General features: G+C 39.5%; 1 protein-coding gene across 5 annotated transcripts in view; it reads right to left on the reverse strand.

Moving 5' to 3' along the window:
* The window catches only part of LOC120511424 (mucin-5B), a 44,297-nt gene that overhangs the window by 13,887 nt on the left and 11,978 nt on the right, over positions 1–18,432 (reverse strand). For all 5 annotated transcript variants that reach the window (XM_039728436.1, XM_039728438.1, XM_039728437.1 and 2 more), the window contains 20 exons: positions 17,569–17,707; positions 16,876–16,977; positions 16,600–16,669; positions 16,225–16,362; positions 15,499–15,663; positions 14,542–14,636; positions 12,937–13,063; positions 9,669–9,921; positions 8,620–8,672; positions 8,137–8,237; positions 7,684–7,835; positions 5,822–5,960; positions 5,000–5,110; positions 4,395–4,574; positions 3,780–4,016; positions 2,754–2,910; positions 2,415–2,543; positions 1,904–1,988; positions 1,663–1,700; positions 453–608 (listed from right to left, as the gene is read on the reverse strand). In XM_039728436.1, the coding sequence (XP_039584370.1) occupies positions 453–608; positions 1,663–1,700; positions 1,904–1,988; positions 2,415–2,543; positions 2,754–2,910; positions 3,780–4,016; positions 4,395–4,574; positions 5,000–5,110; positions 5,822–5,960; positions 7,684–7,835; positions 8,137–8,237; positions 8,620–8,672; positions 9,669–9,921; positions 12,937–13,063; positions 14,542–14,636; positions 15,499–15,663; positions 16,225–16,362; positions 16,600–16,669; positions 16,876–16,977; positions 17,569–17,707 (2,627 nt within the window). The remainder of the gene's footprint in view (positions 1–452; positions 609–1,662; positions 1,701–1,903; positions 1,989–2,414; positions 2,544–2,753; positions 2,911–3,779; positions 4,017–4,394; positions 4,575–4,999; positions 5,111–5,821; positions 5,961–7,683; positions 7,836–8,136; positions 8,238–8,619; positions 8,673–9,668; positions 9,922–12,936; positions 13,064–14,541; positions 14,637–15,498; positions 15,664–16,224; positions 16,363–16,599; positions 16,670–16,875; positions 16,978–17,568; positions 17,708–18,432) is intronic.

The raw sequence follows: 18,432 nt of genomic DNA on the forward strand, positions 1-18,432 counted from the left end.
AGGAAGCTTTATTTTCATATTCCAGTGACCCATATAAGACTCACTTATTCCAATGCAGAACACAGTACAATAAAAACCAGAACGTGTTATGGGTGATAAGAAGGAGAAAAAAAAAGATTTAGAAGTATGATATATTGAGACTAATATATTGATATATTGACACCAGAGTGTCAACTGTGATATGCTCAAGCTTATTGTAAAGGTTGTATGAAAAATTGCTGAATCTTTCTATTCTCTCTTAATCTCACTGACAGTAAGGTCAGCAAGAATCTCTAAGATTGCACTTTTGGTCCTCACCACAAGCTCTGGTCCCTCAGTTTTGAAACTTCAACAGTCTTAAATTATGCTGTTATCCTAGACATGCTGCAGGAATCTTTTTCCAGGATGGATAAATCTTATTACTGTTGTGGATTTCCACAGAATCACCACCAAGCCCCTTATCAATCTAGTACCTTGTGCTGATGTAGGTGGAGTTCTGCAGGGGGTAAGGGTTTTAATGATCTGTCCATTAGGGCCACAGACAGCTTCACCACATGTTGTCCCATACACGTGGCTGTACACAGTTTCATTTAAGGTGTAGGTCTTGCCATTGTAGCAGCACAGGCAAACTGAGGCACCAAAAGAGAAAATGTCATGGCAACAGAGTACACTTGCAATATAAATACAAGTGAAAAGCAAACCAAACTCTGCATTTACCCTTCTGAAGTTCACAACATCAAACATGAATTACCTGGCTAAGAAACTTTCTTAGTTTCTATTTAAGAAGCTGCACTGCAACTCTATCTCATTTATTTAAAGTGTGTTGGATTTTTCTGGTTGCTGGTGTTTCTTGGAGTCAGCTGGCATAGAGGAATTACTGGTTGGTAAAAGCATGAGAACTGGTACTGGCCTAACTCAGCATGGAGCACAGGAGAACTCCCTCTGGGCAGGGAATGTGACTGCGGTTATTGCCTTTCTGAGTGACAAAACACTGGCTCAGGAGGTCTTGCACAGCCATTTCCATCCACAAATGAGGAGCATGCAGTGATACAAAATTTCATTTAAATATATGAGAAGCTCTCCAGATTTTGGAGACTGTACGTGTGAGAACCAAAGGAAGTGTATCTATTACTGTATCAAAATCAGCTAAACTGCAAATGTGTTATTTACTGGGTCACCCTCTGGTTTGGGATGTGCTTTCTCCCAGATATGGGAATGAACTGATACAGTACCTTAACCAAATTCATCCTTTAGGCACACAAGCATTTATCTGATAAAATAGCTATCTTAGATTATTTTATTAATTGAATGGTCAGGAAACAGCACTTCTACAAGATTTGCCCTGTTCTAAAAGTACTTATTAAAAGAGGTACCATGAATGGCCTGCTACAGACTACAATCTGTCTTCACTGGCTACCAAGGAAGTGTAAAAGTGGTATTAACCTGTATAAGATGAATCCTGCATATCACACCAGTCTCCTTCCTCCTCATGATTGTCCTTTACACAGTTCTTGAGGTCAAAGGCTGCATTTTGCTTATCAAAGTATATCTGTGATGCTTTGCACCCACATATTAAACTACCTGTCTGGCCTTCTATTACCAGTATGTTTGCAGTAATGTGTAATGTTGGGTTGTTGCAGTCCTGCCATCACTCAGTGCATGGTGAGAGAGGTGAAAAGTTACCTTTGGAGTCTTCAGCACATAGTTTCTCTTCAGGATCGCTGAGAGTAAAAAAGAGTAAAAAAGTATCGTTTTATTGAAATTAATTTGTATATGGAATAACAGTGTCTGTAACTGTACCTACATTTACAAAATCCTATCCTGGATTTAATGGTAATTTCCACTACCTATAAACATTAACAAAACATCTCCTAGTTTGTCCTTTCCAGTCCTATTCTACCTTTCTCACCATCAACTGACCTACCATGAAGTGCAGTTGGGGAGGGAGACACACTCCCTGCTCTCCTCATCAAAATATGGCTTGTCAGGACTACACTCTGGGTAACAGCCTGGAAAATTAAAGTATTCTTAGTCTGAGTTACATAGGCATAGGAAAGCACATAAATACCTCTACCAAATATAGATTTGATCCCCAATTGTATGTGATTCCAGTATGAATGTTCTTTTTACTACCAATTATTTTTCCAAGTCCTCTTTTTACCTCTCTCCCCAAAGTTTTAATTTACTACATTTGTCAACAGATAATTATTGCACACAATTTTATATTGAATGGTGTTTTATCACTTCATATATTTAAAGGCAGCAGGCAAATGATGCTATGAATGGCACCATCACACAGGGAATTAGCAAGGCATGGTCAATGAGCTTTTGGGACAGATGGGATAACCTTTCAGTCACCTTGATGCTTCAGACATTTGAAACCACACTAATAGCTGTGAATCCCATAAACTGCATTAAAGTCAAGGAAGAATTACCTTCTAAACTGTACAGCAAGTTCCCACATTTCCCTTGTGGGTTCCTGCAGGTCCTTAGACAAGGGGCTCCACAGGGTTTATAGAACCACTCATGTTTGTCAGGTGGATTGTAATAATCACAGAATACAGCTGGAACAGAAGAATAAAAACATTTAGGTCTCAGAAACTGGGCAGGGACTATTTTTAAATCTTGTTTAAAAGATTTTGATAAGATAAACTTGATGAAAAGGGCTTGTTCAGGCACACATGCATAGCAATGTAGGTGTTCTGCTCTTCTGTATCCCGTGTGCCTGAGCACAAGGGGCACTGCTTGCTGTGTCATTTCCCTGCAGTACTTACGGCAAATGGCAGGGGTTCTCCAGTTGATGCAGACACCAGCTCTGCTGCAGCTCCTCGAGTAAGCAGCCACTGAGGTACAAAAGCACTCACAGTCTCCCACACTGTCGCAGCCACAGAAGTCAGACACACAAGATTCATAATATGGAATTGGGTTCACCTGTCAAAACACCAACAGAGCTGTCACCACAGCTGTGTCTGCTGCACTGTGTTTTAATGAGGGAAAGGGCTCTGAATTTCTGTCATGCACATGGTTTGTGACAGTCTGGGATTGTCATGAAGGAGCCATGATATTTTACAACATGTAGTTTTCTATTTTCACCTGCCTGATAGAATTGGACTCTAAATCTTCCTATTCTCATATGTGTAATGCTGCCACTTACACTTAAAATGCCTTTCCAGGGTGATTTCTGCAGGACTGAACTACCCTGTTCTGTCTTAGCACAACTACACAGTGTGTGCGCTCTTCAACTGAGAGACAGTGATTGAGTATGGAAGGAAATCCTATTTCCACTAAACTTCATGACTTTTGTTTTTTAACCATTGCCAACATAAACTAAGAAAGGAAATTAAGCCAAGTTTGTTTTTAAAATTTTTATTAAAGTGCATTGAAGCTTTGTGTAGACATTCTAATAAAGAAGAGTAGCCTTGTTTCTGTTTAAATTAATCCAATTTGTGACTGAACTAAACTAAACAATTAGTCTCTTTAGATAACTTGAATGAAATTCCCAAGGATCACCATACAAACAGTCCTAGACTAACTTATATCTACATTCTACAGATACCTAACTTTCTACTTCTGGTGGCCAACTATTATTCTCTTTATCTTTAGTTGTTGAAAACAGGCCCTGCTTCTTCGTCAACACTGTGCAACAGATTTTAATTGCATAGCTGTGAAATGAGATTTTGAGAGAGGTAGCTGAGTACTACTGTGTAGTAGCTTCAATACTAAAAATATACCGCAAAAGTGCTGCAAACCGGCAACAAATATCTAGTGTGAAACTACTGAGGATGAGAGAACAGGATTACCTTGCTGTGACAGGCTTCAAAGATGTTACTCTTAATGATGCTGCAATGCTTCTGTCCCAGGGCAGACTTGAAAGGCTGATCTGCACACAGGTCTGTCATGTTTATATTTGAGCAGGTGCTTGTTATTTTCCAGCTGTTTCCAAACTCCTGGATGCTCATCTCCATGGACTGCCCTCTGGTTGTGAAGTCATTCCTTGAGCGGCCATCAAAGTCCCCACAAAGACCACAGACTTTTCCCTGTGTAATGTGTGTAGGCACAGTTAATGCTTTCGTTATTTTGAGTGCAGCCCACTCTTTGACAGAAATAAACTACAGAACCTGTAAAGGCAAAATAGGTGCAAGTTTCTAAACAGAAAGCAAAAAATGGCTTAGAAAAAGTTGGACTTCAAGTGACCTAAGCACTCCCAATGTGTTACCAGTACTTCTAGCCCCAAATATATACTGACTGAACAGTGTAATAAAACACAAGATATGGCCTGCTTGCTGTTTCTTCTTGTCCACTAAACCAAACTTTTTCCAAGCCTTTTTTTCCAAGCCCTGGAAAAACTGGGGCTCCAGTTCTGGATGCATAATTCTGACTTTGAAATCATAACTCCCATTCCACCCCCTACTTACCTGGAAAGATGGTGCCACATGAACAACAACAGTAGTCTTTTGGTCCCACATGAAGTTCATCCCTTGATTTGTTTCAATTACAATATAACCTCCTCTGAGGTCCACTTTGTAGTTTTTCTCAGCTCCTGGATCAGTGGCTATCTCCTGAATTCTTCCTTCCAAGAGCCTTATTTCACTGTTCTACAAAGGAACAGATACATTGAATGGAAGGAAAACAAATAGAAAACTTAGTGCAACAGCACTGGCACTCTGTCTCTCATTCTTTGTCTTATTTTTCTGTCATCTCCACACTCTATCTTGGTAGATAGAGTGAGCCATAGTCACAAATGCACAGAACCTACTGTCACAAATGCAAACACACACACAAACACACATTCATAGAATGTTGTTGACTCCTTGCATCTTTCCTCTTGTCCACAGAAGTGTTCAGTGCCTGTTAACATCAAATACCTAAGCCTTTCCCAACTTCCCTGCCTTAGCTTGCTGGCTGTTTGACTTCCATAGGTACTTTTAGCAGCAACTGAGATGGCATATAAGGGAATGATACAGTAATTACTACAAAATCAACACTACAGCTCCTTGGTTATAACTAGTTCTAGACAAACCTCAAAAATCAATGTGATCTTTAGAGAGCAGATGGAGCGTGACTTCCCACAGGCGTTGTTCTGAATCACAATCCGGAAGGTGCCAGCATCCATGTTATTAGGGCAAAAATCCTTAGAAAAACAGATAACATTCTGTTAGATCTTGTCAGGGAACTGGATCAGTGATAAGCATTTTCAGGAGCTCTAAATGAATGATACTCTGATCTGACTTCTTTATTCACTAAAACTACAGAATTTTGGAAGAATCTGATGGAAGATGACCTGGTGGCAGATGCATCTTTGACCAGGATTTTCAAAAATAAAAACTAAGGAGGGAAATGAACTTGTCATAGCAACAGTCCAAAAAGGTAAAACTATATTTTTCTTAAAATTAGCAAAACTAACTGTAATTTGGGGATGACAAAATGTCTCACTGAGTGCTGTCTCATTACCTGCAATTATTCCATATGAGGCTCGCACATTAATCTCTGCGTGCTTCCATCACAACAAAAATAATGTCAGTCTTGTATGGCCGGGGGAAATGCTTTTCAACACCACATTTTCCTTCCTTTTGAAAATGCTAGAATGCCTTCAGGAAAGGGCAGTCCAACCAAGGAGTTAATCATTTGGGATCACACAGTGCCCTCTTGTGTCACGTCTGAGAGTCAATTTGCTTTGTTTGGAAAATCTCGGTCTATCAGCTCTAGGTGTAAGAGGAGGGGAGTAGGCTCTGCTCATTAGTTTGGCTATTTTGTATGGGAATGCCTTTTAATTACCCAGACTGAAGCCTACACTGTGGGCTATGAAAAGCATATGGATGGGAAATTGAAAATAAATTGATACCTGAGCTAGGATATAGTCACAGTCTCCCAGGAAATCAAACTTCTCCCCATCAAAGCTCATATAATGCCCATTTCCATACACCGTGCAGGTTCCCTTGCAGGGATTGTCTGTGCAGTTCCACTGTCTTTTGTTGCAGGTGCTGGGAGGCAAAATGCAAAGAATAACAATGTTTGCATGAAACATGGGCTTTCCTTAACCCCAAACAGGGGCAGAATAATTAAAAGGTTTGTTGTTTGCAGTGCCCTCTCAACTGGTTTAAGATCATGCCATGAGATGCCATATCAATCAGAAAGTTCACGTTTACTACCCTGAAACATTTATTCTATTATTTCCTTCATATATATTTTAAATAATTGAGTCCTGGCAGCAGACTGTGGAGGTTTTGAAGACAAATTCAAGGAATTTGAACGGAATATTTCTACCATTTCTGAATTTTAACCTGTGAGGGATCATGCTGCAGTTCTGTTACAGTGGTGTGAACAAATATTATCTCTGGCTTTCCTTGGGTCTGGCTGAGATGGAGAGAATTTTTTTCCCTCAGCAGCCCTCACAGAACTGTGCTTTGCATTGGCAGCTGCAAAGGTGTTGGTAACACCTCAGTGTATTGGCTACTGCTGAGCAGCACTCCCACAGCATCAGTGCTGTCTCCTCAGCATTCTCCCCCTCACCAGTAAGCTGGGGCATGGATAAGGTTTTGGGAGGGGACAGAGACAGAACAGCTGTCCCAAGCTGGCCAAATGGATATTCCAAACCATGTGATGTCTGGTCAGCCATAAAAGCTAAGAGAATGGGAGATTGGGGTGGGAATAGAGTGCTATATGTTATGATGTTTGTTTTCTGAAGCCCTACACCTTTGAAACTGGGCTGGATATCACCTGCTGGTGGGAACTAGAGGATAAATATTTTGTTTGCTTTTTCTTCTGCACACAGCCTTTGCTTCTGCTTTATTTTGACCCATGACCATTTTATTTTGTCCCCAGCCCTGTCCTCTGAGGAGGGTAGTGACAGAGCAGCTAGGTGGCACCTAATGTCCAGCCAAAGCCAACCCACCACACCTTGACAAACCTCACTTCTAGTTCAGGAGGACTGTAGACAGAAAATTTAGTTGTTATAGCCATGACACAGAGACTGCATTTTCTTTCCCATGTGTGTCCTCTTCTCATAAGAAAACTAAGCCCTCACTGCAATAAAACTTCTTAATGAATCTGTGATAGCAACAACAGCTTATCAGGCTTTGACTTCACAGGTTAAACTTGACTGTACCAACGGTGATTAGACCAAAGTGTTTATAGCTCTTATTTTCTCTACATCTATTTGGCAGAACTATACAGTCTCATCCTTGCTAAATAATGAATAGGATTGAAAGCATTTTTCCCACCATGATCAGTAATAACAGTGAAATCTATGGCACTAGAAATTTGAGCAACTAGAGCACTAGTTTATCTTGAGAGCTATGCATCTGGAAGCACTGCATGTCTCAAGGGAGGACCATTGCAATTCCTCTTTGACTAAATTCAATAATTTTCCAGGGTTCAGCTGTGCCCAACACACACAGACTCAATTCCCCCTTATTGAATGAGCAACCACACACCAGCCAGGGTAAGGCTGATGTTTCTGAGGCTGGTAGGGAAACAGAAAAGGATGAAAATTGTTTAACAGAAGATATTGGTGCTCGTTCTCCCCAAGTGCAGGCTCATGCAGCATGATGCAGAGCAATACTTCCCATTTTATTTTTACTAGCAGCCCAATGGCTCTCATGATGAAGAGGAAGGCTTGAAACCACATCCTGTCCCATGGGTGCACTATGGACTGACAGTTCTAACAAACTCTGCTATAAAAAAAGGCTCTCTGGGATAACGTACCATGTGTTGCAGTCCACTTTGATGGTTTCCCCAGGTTTATAGAAATGTCCTCCATGAACACATGGACATTGATCTTTGGGAATACATCCTCCACTGCCATCCAATACCAGTCCATCGGGACACATGCAGCCAGAAACACATTCTGTGACATACTGCACATTAGAAGATATAGAAGAAGACAACTTGTTAGTGTACAGAAAGAACAGGGAACCAGCAGAAGTGTGCTAGCTCTGGATGCCAAAGTTTTGAATATTTAAAAAAACTCCTTAATTGCAAGCTAGTGGAAGTCATGCCACAAACATCACAGGTTGTTAGCTACAGCTGCTGTGTTATCTATCAGAGAAGCAGTTGGTGTGTGCCCAGCATGGCATGTTCCCATCAGTGCTTGATAAGGACAATGCTCCATGCAGAGCCCTGCTGTGCTGAGCCCCTGCTGGGAGGTGAACTCCTTACACAGTGCATGTCCTGCGTCTTGCAGCTTTTCTGGCACTCTGATCCAGTTGCTCCAGGACCTGCAGAGCTGCAGTTGAAGTAATACATAGGAGCTGGGCAATCTGCAGTAGGAGAAAACATTTCAGGAAGGTAATTTGGAGAGAGCAGTAAGGATGCCATCAGCAATTGCAAAACCAGCCAAAGGATTTCAGAGGGCTGCAGGTGTCTATAATTTAAAGTTTCTAATAGTTTTGCTTCTGCCCAATAACAGTGAAGGGAGAAGAAGGCAGATAACTTCTAAGCTTTGGGAAATATCCTCATCATCTAAAGAGTCTAGTAAGTCTGGTGACATTTTACAAAGACAAATGTTATCAATAACTAACACATTTCAGAGAGAATGGAAAATGTGCAGAATACTAAAATGTTACAGAAAGTGAGAGATAACACATAAAAACATTATAAATACGGCTGACACTATAATGCCATTATTTAACAAAATCTCACCTTTCACCAAGACAGTTTCTCCAATGCAGTCTAATCTTCCTTGAATGCATTTGCTAAAGAGATTGCATAAAACAAAACACATCAGCTCTTTGCACTTTTCTCCCTCACCAGGGAGAAAGGCACTGCAAAGCTTCACTTGTCACATGAATAACAAATTCCTATCAAAATGAATATTTGTTACAGCTATCAGTTTCACAGACATGCATTACCATCCCCAGAAGGAAGATTAAAAGACCCAGCTCTTAAAATACTCTTCCTTCATCTGGCACTGGTTTATTGTGTGTTTTCCCTAAATCAAGTTTTTCCTAAGCATCCATTTTCCACCCCATGAGATAAGACTAATACTTTCTTAAATAAGAGATCTCTTAAATTACTAAATGAATATGTGATTACGAAATAGTCTAGAAACCTCAATTGGAAGACAGCTAGAGAGAGAACATGTAAATATCTAAAGATGATAAAGAAGCCTTCCCCTGGTGGTTGTTTCCATTGATGCCCTAAGGTAATTGAAAATGAGAATAATGACAACTGTTTTTCAATGCAGATGCAAGTTAATTACACTATTTTTATTATTCCCCCCCAGTTTCTCTCTCTCTTTTCTAAAAAAAAAAAACAGTTTAAAAACTGAGAATTGGGTGGCTTTTTTCATGGACCATTTTTATTTTTTAAATAGTCTGCAGGATGGTGTGACGGTTTTCACTTTGCTTTTTCATTTCAAAGCCTGAAACTCCTCCAAGCCTTCTGTCTTCTAGAAAACTTGCTCCCACTGTTTGTGGACATTTTTTACACAACAATGAACTCTGCAAGAGATAGATTACAAATATTGTTCTACTTAACATATTTTCAGGTTCTTGTTTGCTAGCAGGAATATGGGATCTTAACATTTGCTGTGGCTGCACTTCCTGCCAGGGGAAGATACAAACTAGGAAAAATTTGCCATTATTCCTAACTGTAAAATGATGCTATTCATGGATTGGAGCAGAGACTTCCCCCATAAGCCCTGATGTCCCCAGGCACAGAGCAGCCTTTGCGTCATCAGAGCAACTCACCACATGAGTTTATCCTCTTGGAAGGAGTTGCCAGGCTGAACAATTTTGCCTTTGTAGTAGCAGGGGCAGTCATCTGGAGGCACACATTCCTCCTCATCGTTAAGGTAGGTGCCTTCAGGGCAAGCACAGCCCTCCATGGGTGCAATCTGGACCTTGCACAGTGGGTCAGGTTCATCCAGCGAGCGGCAAGACTGGTTACAGTACTTCACACTATAGTTATAAACCATAGTCTCAGGACACTCCTCTGAGGGATCTTTGCAAGAGAAATAAAAGGGATGTATGGCCTTCATTGTGCAATCATCTCTCATTACTTTAGCATGCTTTTCTGCACACTGGTAGCCATAAAAATGCTTTTATCCAACTACCAGATCTTGTCCCCCAGGACTCTGGGAGAATTTACTTGCATAGCCTAAACTGTATGACACTGAACACTGAAATACTCATCAGGGTGTATATTTTTCTAATTTCCACAATTTACATTTCTATCTTATGCTGGGAAATAAAACCAGTAACTTCTGACTTGTTAAAATTTTATTTTCTGACTTTTACTAATTATTTCTTTGGCTGGGGATAACTTAAGAAATTACCATATTTTGTAAGAGAGAAATTTTGACATTAAATGGCAGTGACAAGGAACTCTGCCAATCGACTGATGCTAACAAGAAAAGGGTGTTTCAGTTCTCACAGATATCTTGAGGAAAACTCTTGTTGTCATCCCCTGGGGAAATGAGAAACAACAATTTGTAAGATTTCTGGGTGAACCAAACAGGTAAATACCGAAATCTGAAGAGCTCAACTAACCCTGTAAGACAGTAAAAAGCTGGTCAATTTTCAGAGGCTGACAGTATACACCACCATCAAAGGTCTGCCATAGAATCTGCAGTACTGACCCATAGGGATGACACTAAATTTTGACAGGAGACATCACCCATATTAAGGCTGCAAGAAAGTCTGGCAGATTTCTTTGAAATTAAGTGAGAACTGGAGAGCTAGTCATCTTGGGCCCTTTCTAATTCTGCAGGTTAACTCTGCAGCAGTTTTTCAGATACACATGGGTGCACTAGGTACAGGGGTGTTGATCATGGGCACCTGTGCTAATCAGCTTTGCAGCAATGCTAAGAACTTATCAGCAATAGGTTCCATGCTTAAATAAAGCTCTGTATGTTTTTCCAGTCCATGACCATGGCACACTTTTTTTTAGATTAATTAGTGTGCTAGGCTTGTGTACACATTCAAAACCAGCACCTCTACCACCATAAACTATTTGGTTTTCTGGTCCTAGCTGGAGCAAACACAATATCCCCTCTGTAAGTCAGGCAAAGCATATTCTCCTACATTTTATTCTTTGAAGATACAGCAAGTGGTATTTGTAAGTCAAAATATGTCAAATAAAAAATATTAATAAAGATGTTGAATATTAATTTATATCTGTCTCAATTGTTAGCTATTAATACAATAAAATAACTTTCTTAAAATTTTCATAGAGGAATAAGATCACTTTTGATAGAGTGAGACTGGTAAGAGAAAGGTTATTTGATTGTAGTGCTCATGGTCACAGGAGTGACACACATCTAAGATGACAAATCACAACTGGAGGCATGGCTGCAGAGAGCATGAACATCCCAAAGATACCTTTAAGCTAGCTTGCACAGGGAACACTCCAGTAATGGCTCATGCTTCTGCTAAAGAGTGTGCAACAGGCATGCACATGGTTTAACTAGCAGGATTTGCTTGTTTCACACAGTCTGCTGACTGCAGTGCAGACATCTTCTTGGGATACCACCTGCCTTGGATGCTGCCTGCAGCTTGGCAGAGTGGATGCAGCTTCAGGAGCTGGAAGAGTTTTTCCAACCCCCACAATGGGACAGAACACAGAGTGAAGGTTGTGGCCCATTTAGTCTTTCACTCATGAACAGTGAGTCATAAACAACCATACTCTTATCACAGCTGTGTTCCCAAAAGATTATTTCTTCTTAAATAAGGCCTAAAATTATTGTTCTGATTAAAACATTAGTATTTTTTCTCAAGGTTACTGCACTGTTTGAGGCACTATTACCTACTATGCCTTAAGAACACAGATTTCAGCCAAACCCATGCTGCGAACCAGTCTTGATTTGCCATTAAAAATGTCAGTAATTCTATGCTGGGAACAAAGCTTTCAATAAACAGTGTCTGAGTCTAGTGCATAACTCTGCAGGATTCTAGGACAATTTACTGTGGACTACACTGTGTTCCTTTTAATTATTTCAGCACAGGTTTGTGAAATTGTTCTTATCACAGTCTTAAATGCCTCTGGCAATGCGTCACACCAGTCACACTGTTTGCCTTTGTTAAGTATCCCAGCTGGCCCCTAAGTCAGGCAATTAAATAGATCATAGCTGAATCAAGCTCCAAAAACATAATCATTGCTATGTTGTCTATTCAGATGTGCAATTAGTCAAAAAACCCATACATCTATTTTCATGTCAACAGAGGCAAATTTCACTTGAACTATCTGACCATCAGTGATAACCTGGGAATGTTGAAGCAAAACTCAGAATCCAAGATAGTGAGTTTTATTCTCAGAGTTTGTGCCATCTTGTAATAAATTCTGGCAATGCCAAAGGAAAATACATACATATGTGAACTCTAAACCTAGGATTTGATGACAATGTGTACGTCCAAGAAACTTTTGTTCATTTCTAGGTGAGCTGAAAATGCCCTTAAAGATTTTCACATTATCCAAGAAACTTTTGTTCATTTCTTGGACATGTTCATGTTCAGGTGAGCTGAAAATGCCCTTAAAGATTTTCACATTCTCAAATATGACCAATATATATTTATTTTAAAAACATTACTATTTTACTGTAACATGGAAAAATGTGGTTAATGAGTGATGTCATTTGTATTGTCTGGGACAAGAGGACTGAATGTAATGCAAAAAAGGTATTGGAATTAAAATACATGGGGAAGCCCATGTGTTCAAAAGTAACCTAATTGCTAACTAAACCTAAAGTAAAACTAATTCTGTTTCTGTTTTGATTTGAGTAATATGCCTTGTACTATTTTGCTTCTCTGAGTACTGAATTCACCTAAGACTTTACACAAGGAACATGCATTGTAAGATCATGAAGTAGTCAGAAACTGAATTTTACAGAATAAATGCTTATTCTGTTTTTCAAAGGCTTTCTAACTTGATGACTAAAGATGAAAGATACTGACTGCCACAAATGGGGCTGTCCTGAAGCTGTTCCCCCATATCCCTGCCAAGGAATTTCAGTTCACATACCACAAACACCCTGCCTCCAGCCCTGCAGGGACACGCCTGCTGAAGCACAGTCTCTGGAGTAAGTAGAGAGCACGCTGCACAGTGCAACTTCACTCTTCTCAGCGTTACAGGTGTCATACATGCATTTCTAAAGGACAGAAAAGGACATGGGCATTATTATGTCTAGCTCATAGAAAAAACAGCAAAACATGTAGCAGTTAAAAAAGCAGTCAACCAATATATTTTTTAAAAGTATTATTACCAATGAAACTTAATATCTCTAAGAGAAAATGTATGCTAATGAATTGCTATGCAAACCTGAGAAATCAGTTACAGAAACTGCAATGACATTATGCCTAACTCTCATTAACAGATGAATATTAAAAAAGATAGAGGCACCTATAGTTCATTAAAGCACTAAGAAATGTCTTTACCAGCCTCCTATGAGGATGTACAATCTAGGACCTGTCAAAATATATAATCTGAAAATATTGCACGTGATGACTGGCACGTTGTGTACCTGTCTGGTAAGCAGATGAGATGCACCCAATGACATGATAGGTGCATGACAAAAGATGGTTTATAGAGAGTCAGTCATGTGTAATGACATTTTAAGAACTATTTATGTACGTACAGCTGGAATTTAAAGCTTGGGCTCTTTTAACTGTGTGGGCTATACAAGAGAACACAAATACAACTAGTCACTCTAGAACAGTAGGATCATACTGGATAGACAGTGACTTAGCCTGCCATTACTGATGTTGTGGAAAAGGCTTTCATGAATCATGGTTTAAAATCTGATGAGATCAGCAGGAGTAACAGACATATCTGTAAGAAACCGGTTATTACTTCTTCTTAACTGAAAAATGCAAAATCCTATTTTATTTATAGCTTACATTAATTCTGAAATATATATATTTTCTTCTGGGAGAGGTAAAACATAAGCCATATTTGTAAAGCTACTTGAAGACATATTACATTCTAGGCAAAATTTCAGGCTCAGATATTTTCTCAGGAAGTTGTATCACACACACACCTGCACAAACTTTCTGTGTGTTTGCAAGAACTTCTTTGCCATCCACATAAATGTGACAAATCTCTAGCTCAGACAAATTTCTCAGCAACATTATAGAGCTTTAAACCAAGAGAACATATGGGCAGCTTCATGCCTTCAAAACACAAGAAGACTAACAAGATTCAGGTAGTAAAAGAGATTTAAACAATGTAAATTCATATTCTCTCCCTCAACATGAATTTTGAACCAAGTCAGAGGTAATCCATGGGGCTGGTAAAACTGTCAATTCAATTCCACACAGAAACACTGATTCTGCTAGTCAAAGAGTGAACAGTTTTCACTCTTTGAAACTTTGAAATCTTGAACTGATTTTTTTCATTTTGCTTTTGGTCATGCAACAGAAGCCAGTGATGCCAATCAAGTATTTATGGGGTTATAGCCAAAAAGGCCCATCTTGCACAAACTCTTATTTTATAATTTTTCTAATCAGCATCAGTGAACTTTGTGACCAGTCATTACTGTAACTTATTTCACTCCCTTAGGCCAGACAACCTTCATGTGGGATCAGTCTCTGGACTAGATTAAACCACCCATTTGGAGCAGTGCCTTACCTTGATGTACACAGAAGGGTCTACAACAGAATGGCAGGCAGCAAACACGCTGCTTGTATTGGACAGAAGAGCACACCAGTGCTGGGCAAATTTTTCTGAAGTGGGAAAAAATATTGTCCATAGTCACTTAAACCACATTACTGTCTGAATCAATATTCTTATCAAATATCACATTGAACTAGAGTGTCCTGAAATGTTTAGATAACGCTGGATGGAAATACAGGTCATTAACTTATCAAAGGAATAAGCACAGTTGGATGGATGACCAGCCATTTTCCTAAAAGAAAGGTTTCACCTTCTAAGTATTAACATTATTACTGCAGCCAGATTTGCATAACATATACAGAACCTCCCCATTTTCACTGTTTTTCATCAAATTTTCTTAATTATTTACAGCCAGATAATTCCTTATAGTCAAGCAATAATATCAAGCATGTAATAATCAGTGAGCTGTGTGGCTATGAGCTGCAGCTTTAATTATATGTGGCAGTACCTAGGAGAGGTCAGTCCAAATAATATATATATATATCCAAATCCAGTCAGAGTGAAAAATCAGACAGGACACCTAGTACAGTGCAATGCTTGCTTAACTCAGCACTGTTGATGGCTTCCTCCTCTGAACTTCAGCACTGCTGTAACAACCTAGACTGGATGAAGAACTTGCCCAAATATTGGCAACCAATGGTGCTCTGCCTTAAGCCTAAATTGCTGTCATTGATGCTGTGTGTGCTTTTCAAGTCAACAGTGAATGTGTTGGCTCTTTCACCAGTAGTGCTGTCTTTTTGTTTTGAAAGCAAAGCTATCCTCTTGAAGACCTTCAAAACACAATATTTTTTCTCTAGTTATAGCCTCAAAGGCAGAGGGTTTTGATGTTTATGAGATTTCTAAAGCTTTTTTGATTATCCATCATGTGAAAATTATTTCACACCGATAAGCCAGGGATGAAAAGCCTGGTACCTTTATCCACACTGTTTGAACAAGGATCTTCAAAGCTGTCCTCAACATCAAAACAGCTGGCTCTAGTTTTCCATGAGTTACCAAAAGCAGAAGCTGAATCTTCTACAGCTCCAGTGACTGTTCTGAAGTCATCAGTCTGGATGTTATTGAAATTGCCACAAAGACCTTGTGTGGGAGGCAAAAAAAAAAAAAGGCAAAAGAAAATAAGAAATTGCTAGATGCAGGAAAAAAGGAATGGCTTCTAGATGAACACTCTTAGCTCTGTAATGGATGTCGCCTGAGATAAATCCATTTTCCTTGAGAGACTTCCTGATTTTCCCACAAATCTGATAGGGCCCTGTGTTTAGAGTGTATTTATTATTTTTCTGCATTACAGTAGCACTTAGTGATAGCACAAGGATTGGAACTGCCTAAATGTGCTTCAGTAAACACTGCCAGACAGCAAGTATCTTCCCCAAAGGCTTATAAATAAAGGAAATGGCAAAAGAAAAACAAAATGGGTCAGAGAGAGAGGGTGTAATCCCATTGCAGAGACAGGAAACAGAAGCACAAACATCTTAAATGGTGTAAAACAGGAGATTAGTGCAAAACCAAGAATATAGTCTGCACTTCACAAGTCTATGATGAAGGACTGTTTAAACGGAAGGAGTCTAAAAGATTTGCACACTCTGAACATCACAGAGATTTTCTTCAGCACATTGAAGGGTTTAGCCTTATGTGTCCTACCGGATGTGCGATTCTGAAAAGAATGATCGACGGTTATGGAGAGCTGCATTACAGGTTTCATTTGCACTCGGATCTGCACTCCAGCTGAGCTCAAGATTTTGATGAAAAATGTGGATTGTCTGAAGATGGTGATGCCATCTAAAAAAGAAAGAGAAAAAGAAAAAATGTTGTATGCACTTGCAAATCTTTACAAAACTGAGTAAACAGGAACTTCCATTTGCCAGCGCATGCAGTAACACAGAGATTCCCAGGGAATCCCAGGCATAGTATCCACCTAACAGTGAGTAGGATCATGTTCTTTTCAGAGAAAGGAGCAGGAATTCCTCTGCAAAAGATATAGGTTCTTCTGTGGAGGACATGAAGAAGGGGATTTACCTTTTCTTACAGGCAGCTTCACAATGAAATTGTTCATGTAGATATTTCCACAGGAACATATTTTTATAGTCTGCAGGAAAAGGAAAAAAGCCCACAGTAATGAAAGCTTATGAGGTGAGACAGACAAGAGCAACCGACAAGTTTCACTAAGCACTGTGTCTTCAAAACCCCATCACCTTTGGGGTCAGTGTAACTCAGTGTCCAAACACCATACAAAGAATGTAAGGAAAATAGAAGTGACCTCCTATGTATTGCTAATTAAAGACAGTTACTCACAGTTCTTCCTAGTGTTACCAATACATTCTTTAGGCAAGTCATTGTCCTTGAAGTCCCACACTGAATGATCTCCCCAATCACCACAACTGTGTCATCAGTGTTCTGAGAAGACATGAGAAAGGTATGGGCAGACATTGTTAGCATGTTACAGGCTGGGAGCTTGAAGAGAAGAATGTGTCACTGAAAGGCTAAGAAGGAGTGATGAAAGAACTGGGGTATTTGATATCTAATGCAAACTGTTTATTTCATTGCCAAAATCAATAATTTCACTAACTCTCCTTTGCACTCTTTTTCCGTGCTATCAGCTTGTGTGGATCTCATTTAGAGGCATTCACAGATAATTCAATCTTTTTGCAGAAGTTTTGGTTCATCCACTTCCTTCTGACAGTCACACATGAAGAAAGCTTCAAAAGAAATGCTTGAATCAACACTAATACATCCATTAAGAAAATTATTTAATTTTTTTGAAAGTACAAGTATGTTGAAGCTGCAAAACTTTGAAGTTGAGCATCAGCAATTGATTTGCAATCCATTGCAAATTCAAAAATTTATGGGGTTTAAGACTGAGCATGTGTTGAAGTGGTTTGCTGGATTTGTGCCATTTAATTAAATTAAGTCATATAAAGCTCCAGTACAGTTTAAAGCCTCATGCTGCTTGGGAGATTTAGGAGTGAAAAGAGAAATTGATCATACCTTAGCTAAGACATAATGACAGTTGCCATGAAAATTGAACCTCTTATTATCGAATGTTGTTATATGGAATCCTCCATCTATGTGACAAGTTCCAGAGCAGGGCAGAGAGATACAGCTCCAGTGGCCTCCTTTGCAAGTACTGTGCAAAACCCAAAAATCAGCTGTTAGAATAAACACAGCTTCAAGGGAGCAAAGGTGATACACCATTTCAATCTGAACAGATGTGGCCTCTTTGTATTTTTAGCTCATTATCTTGGCTTCTTATTCAAACCTTGTGGGTGAAAGCCTTTATATTAGGTCATTAAAGTGTGAGGACTCAATTCCTATCAGTGAGAGAGTTAACTGCACTGGGCTTTGAGCTGGCTCCCTCAGAGACACACTGAGATGGGAAAGCAAGAGATGGTTTTCTGGGCCTAATTGTTTACTTGACTTTTTAAAGGATGAAAGAACCCCTTCAAGCAGGATTTTGCAATATCTTGTGCTACTGGTGCAACTGTTCAGCAAGTCACTGATGGGATATTTCAGCAGCTAATTGTGGAGGGCCAGAGATAATGAGAAATTCTCACATCTGTGAACACAGGAAGAAAACAGTCCAGCCACACAGGCTTGGGCTTTGAGGGGAGTAAGTGAGGATATGGCAAGATGGGAGCCACACAAAGTCCATTAAGTTCAATTACTCAAAAGTTCTGGGATTTGAGGAGCATTTTCTCAAAATGCAGGATAATCCAAAGGGGCTTGTAGAATGTTTGCCCACATTTCATTCCTCCCTATAGCAAAGCTATAACTGATGGTCAAAAAATGACATTGTGTTACACAAGCACAGATAACACACACAGAGTAAGAAATAAAACTGTTTTGAGGCTA

This window comes from Passer montanus, unplaced genomic scaffold (assembly GCF_014805655.1).
Source record: "Passer montanus isolate IOZ18808 unplaced genomic scaffold, ASM1480565v1 scaffold65, whole genome shotgun sequence".
Classification (NCBI taxonomy): Eukaryota; Metazoa; Chordata; class Aves; order Passeriformes; family Passeridae; genus Passer; species Passer montanus.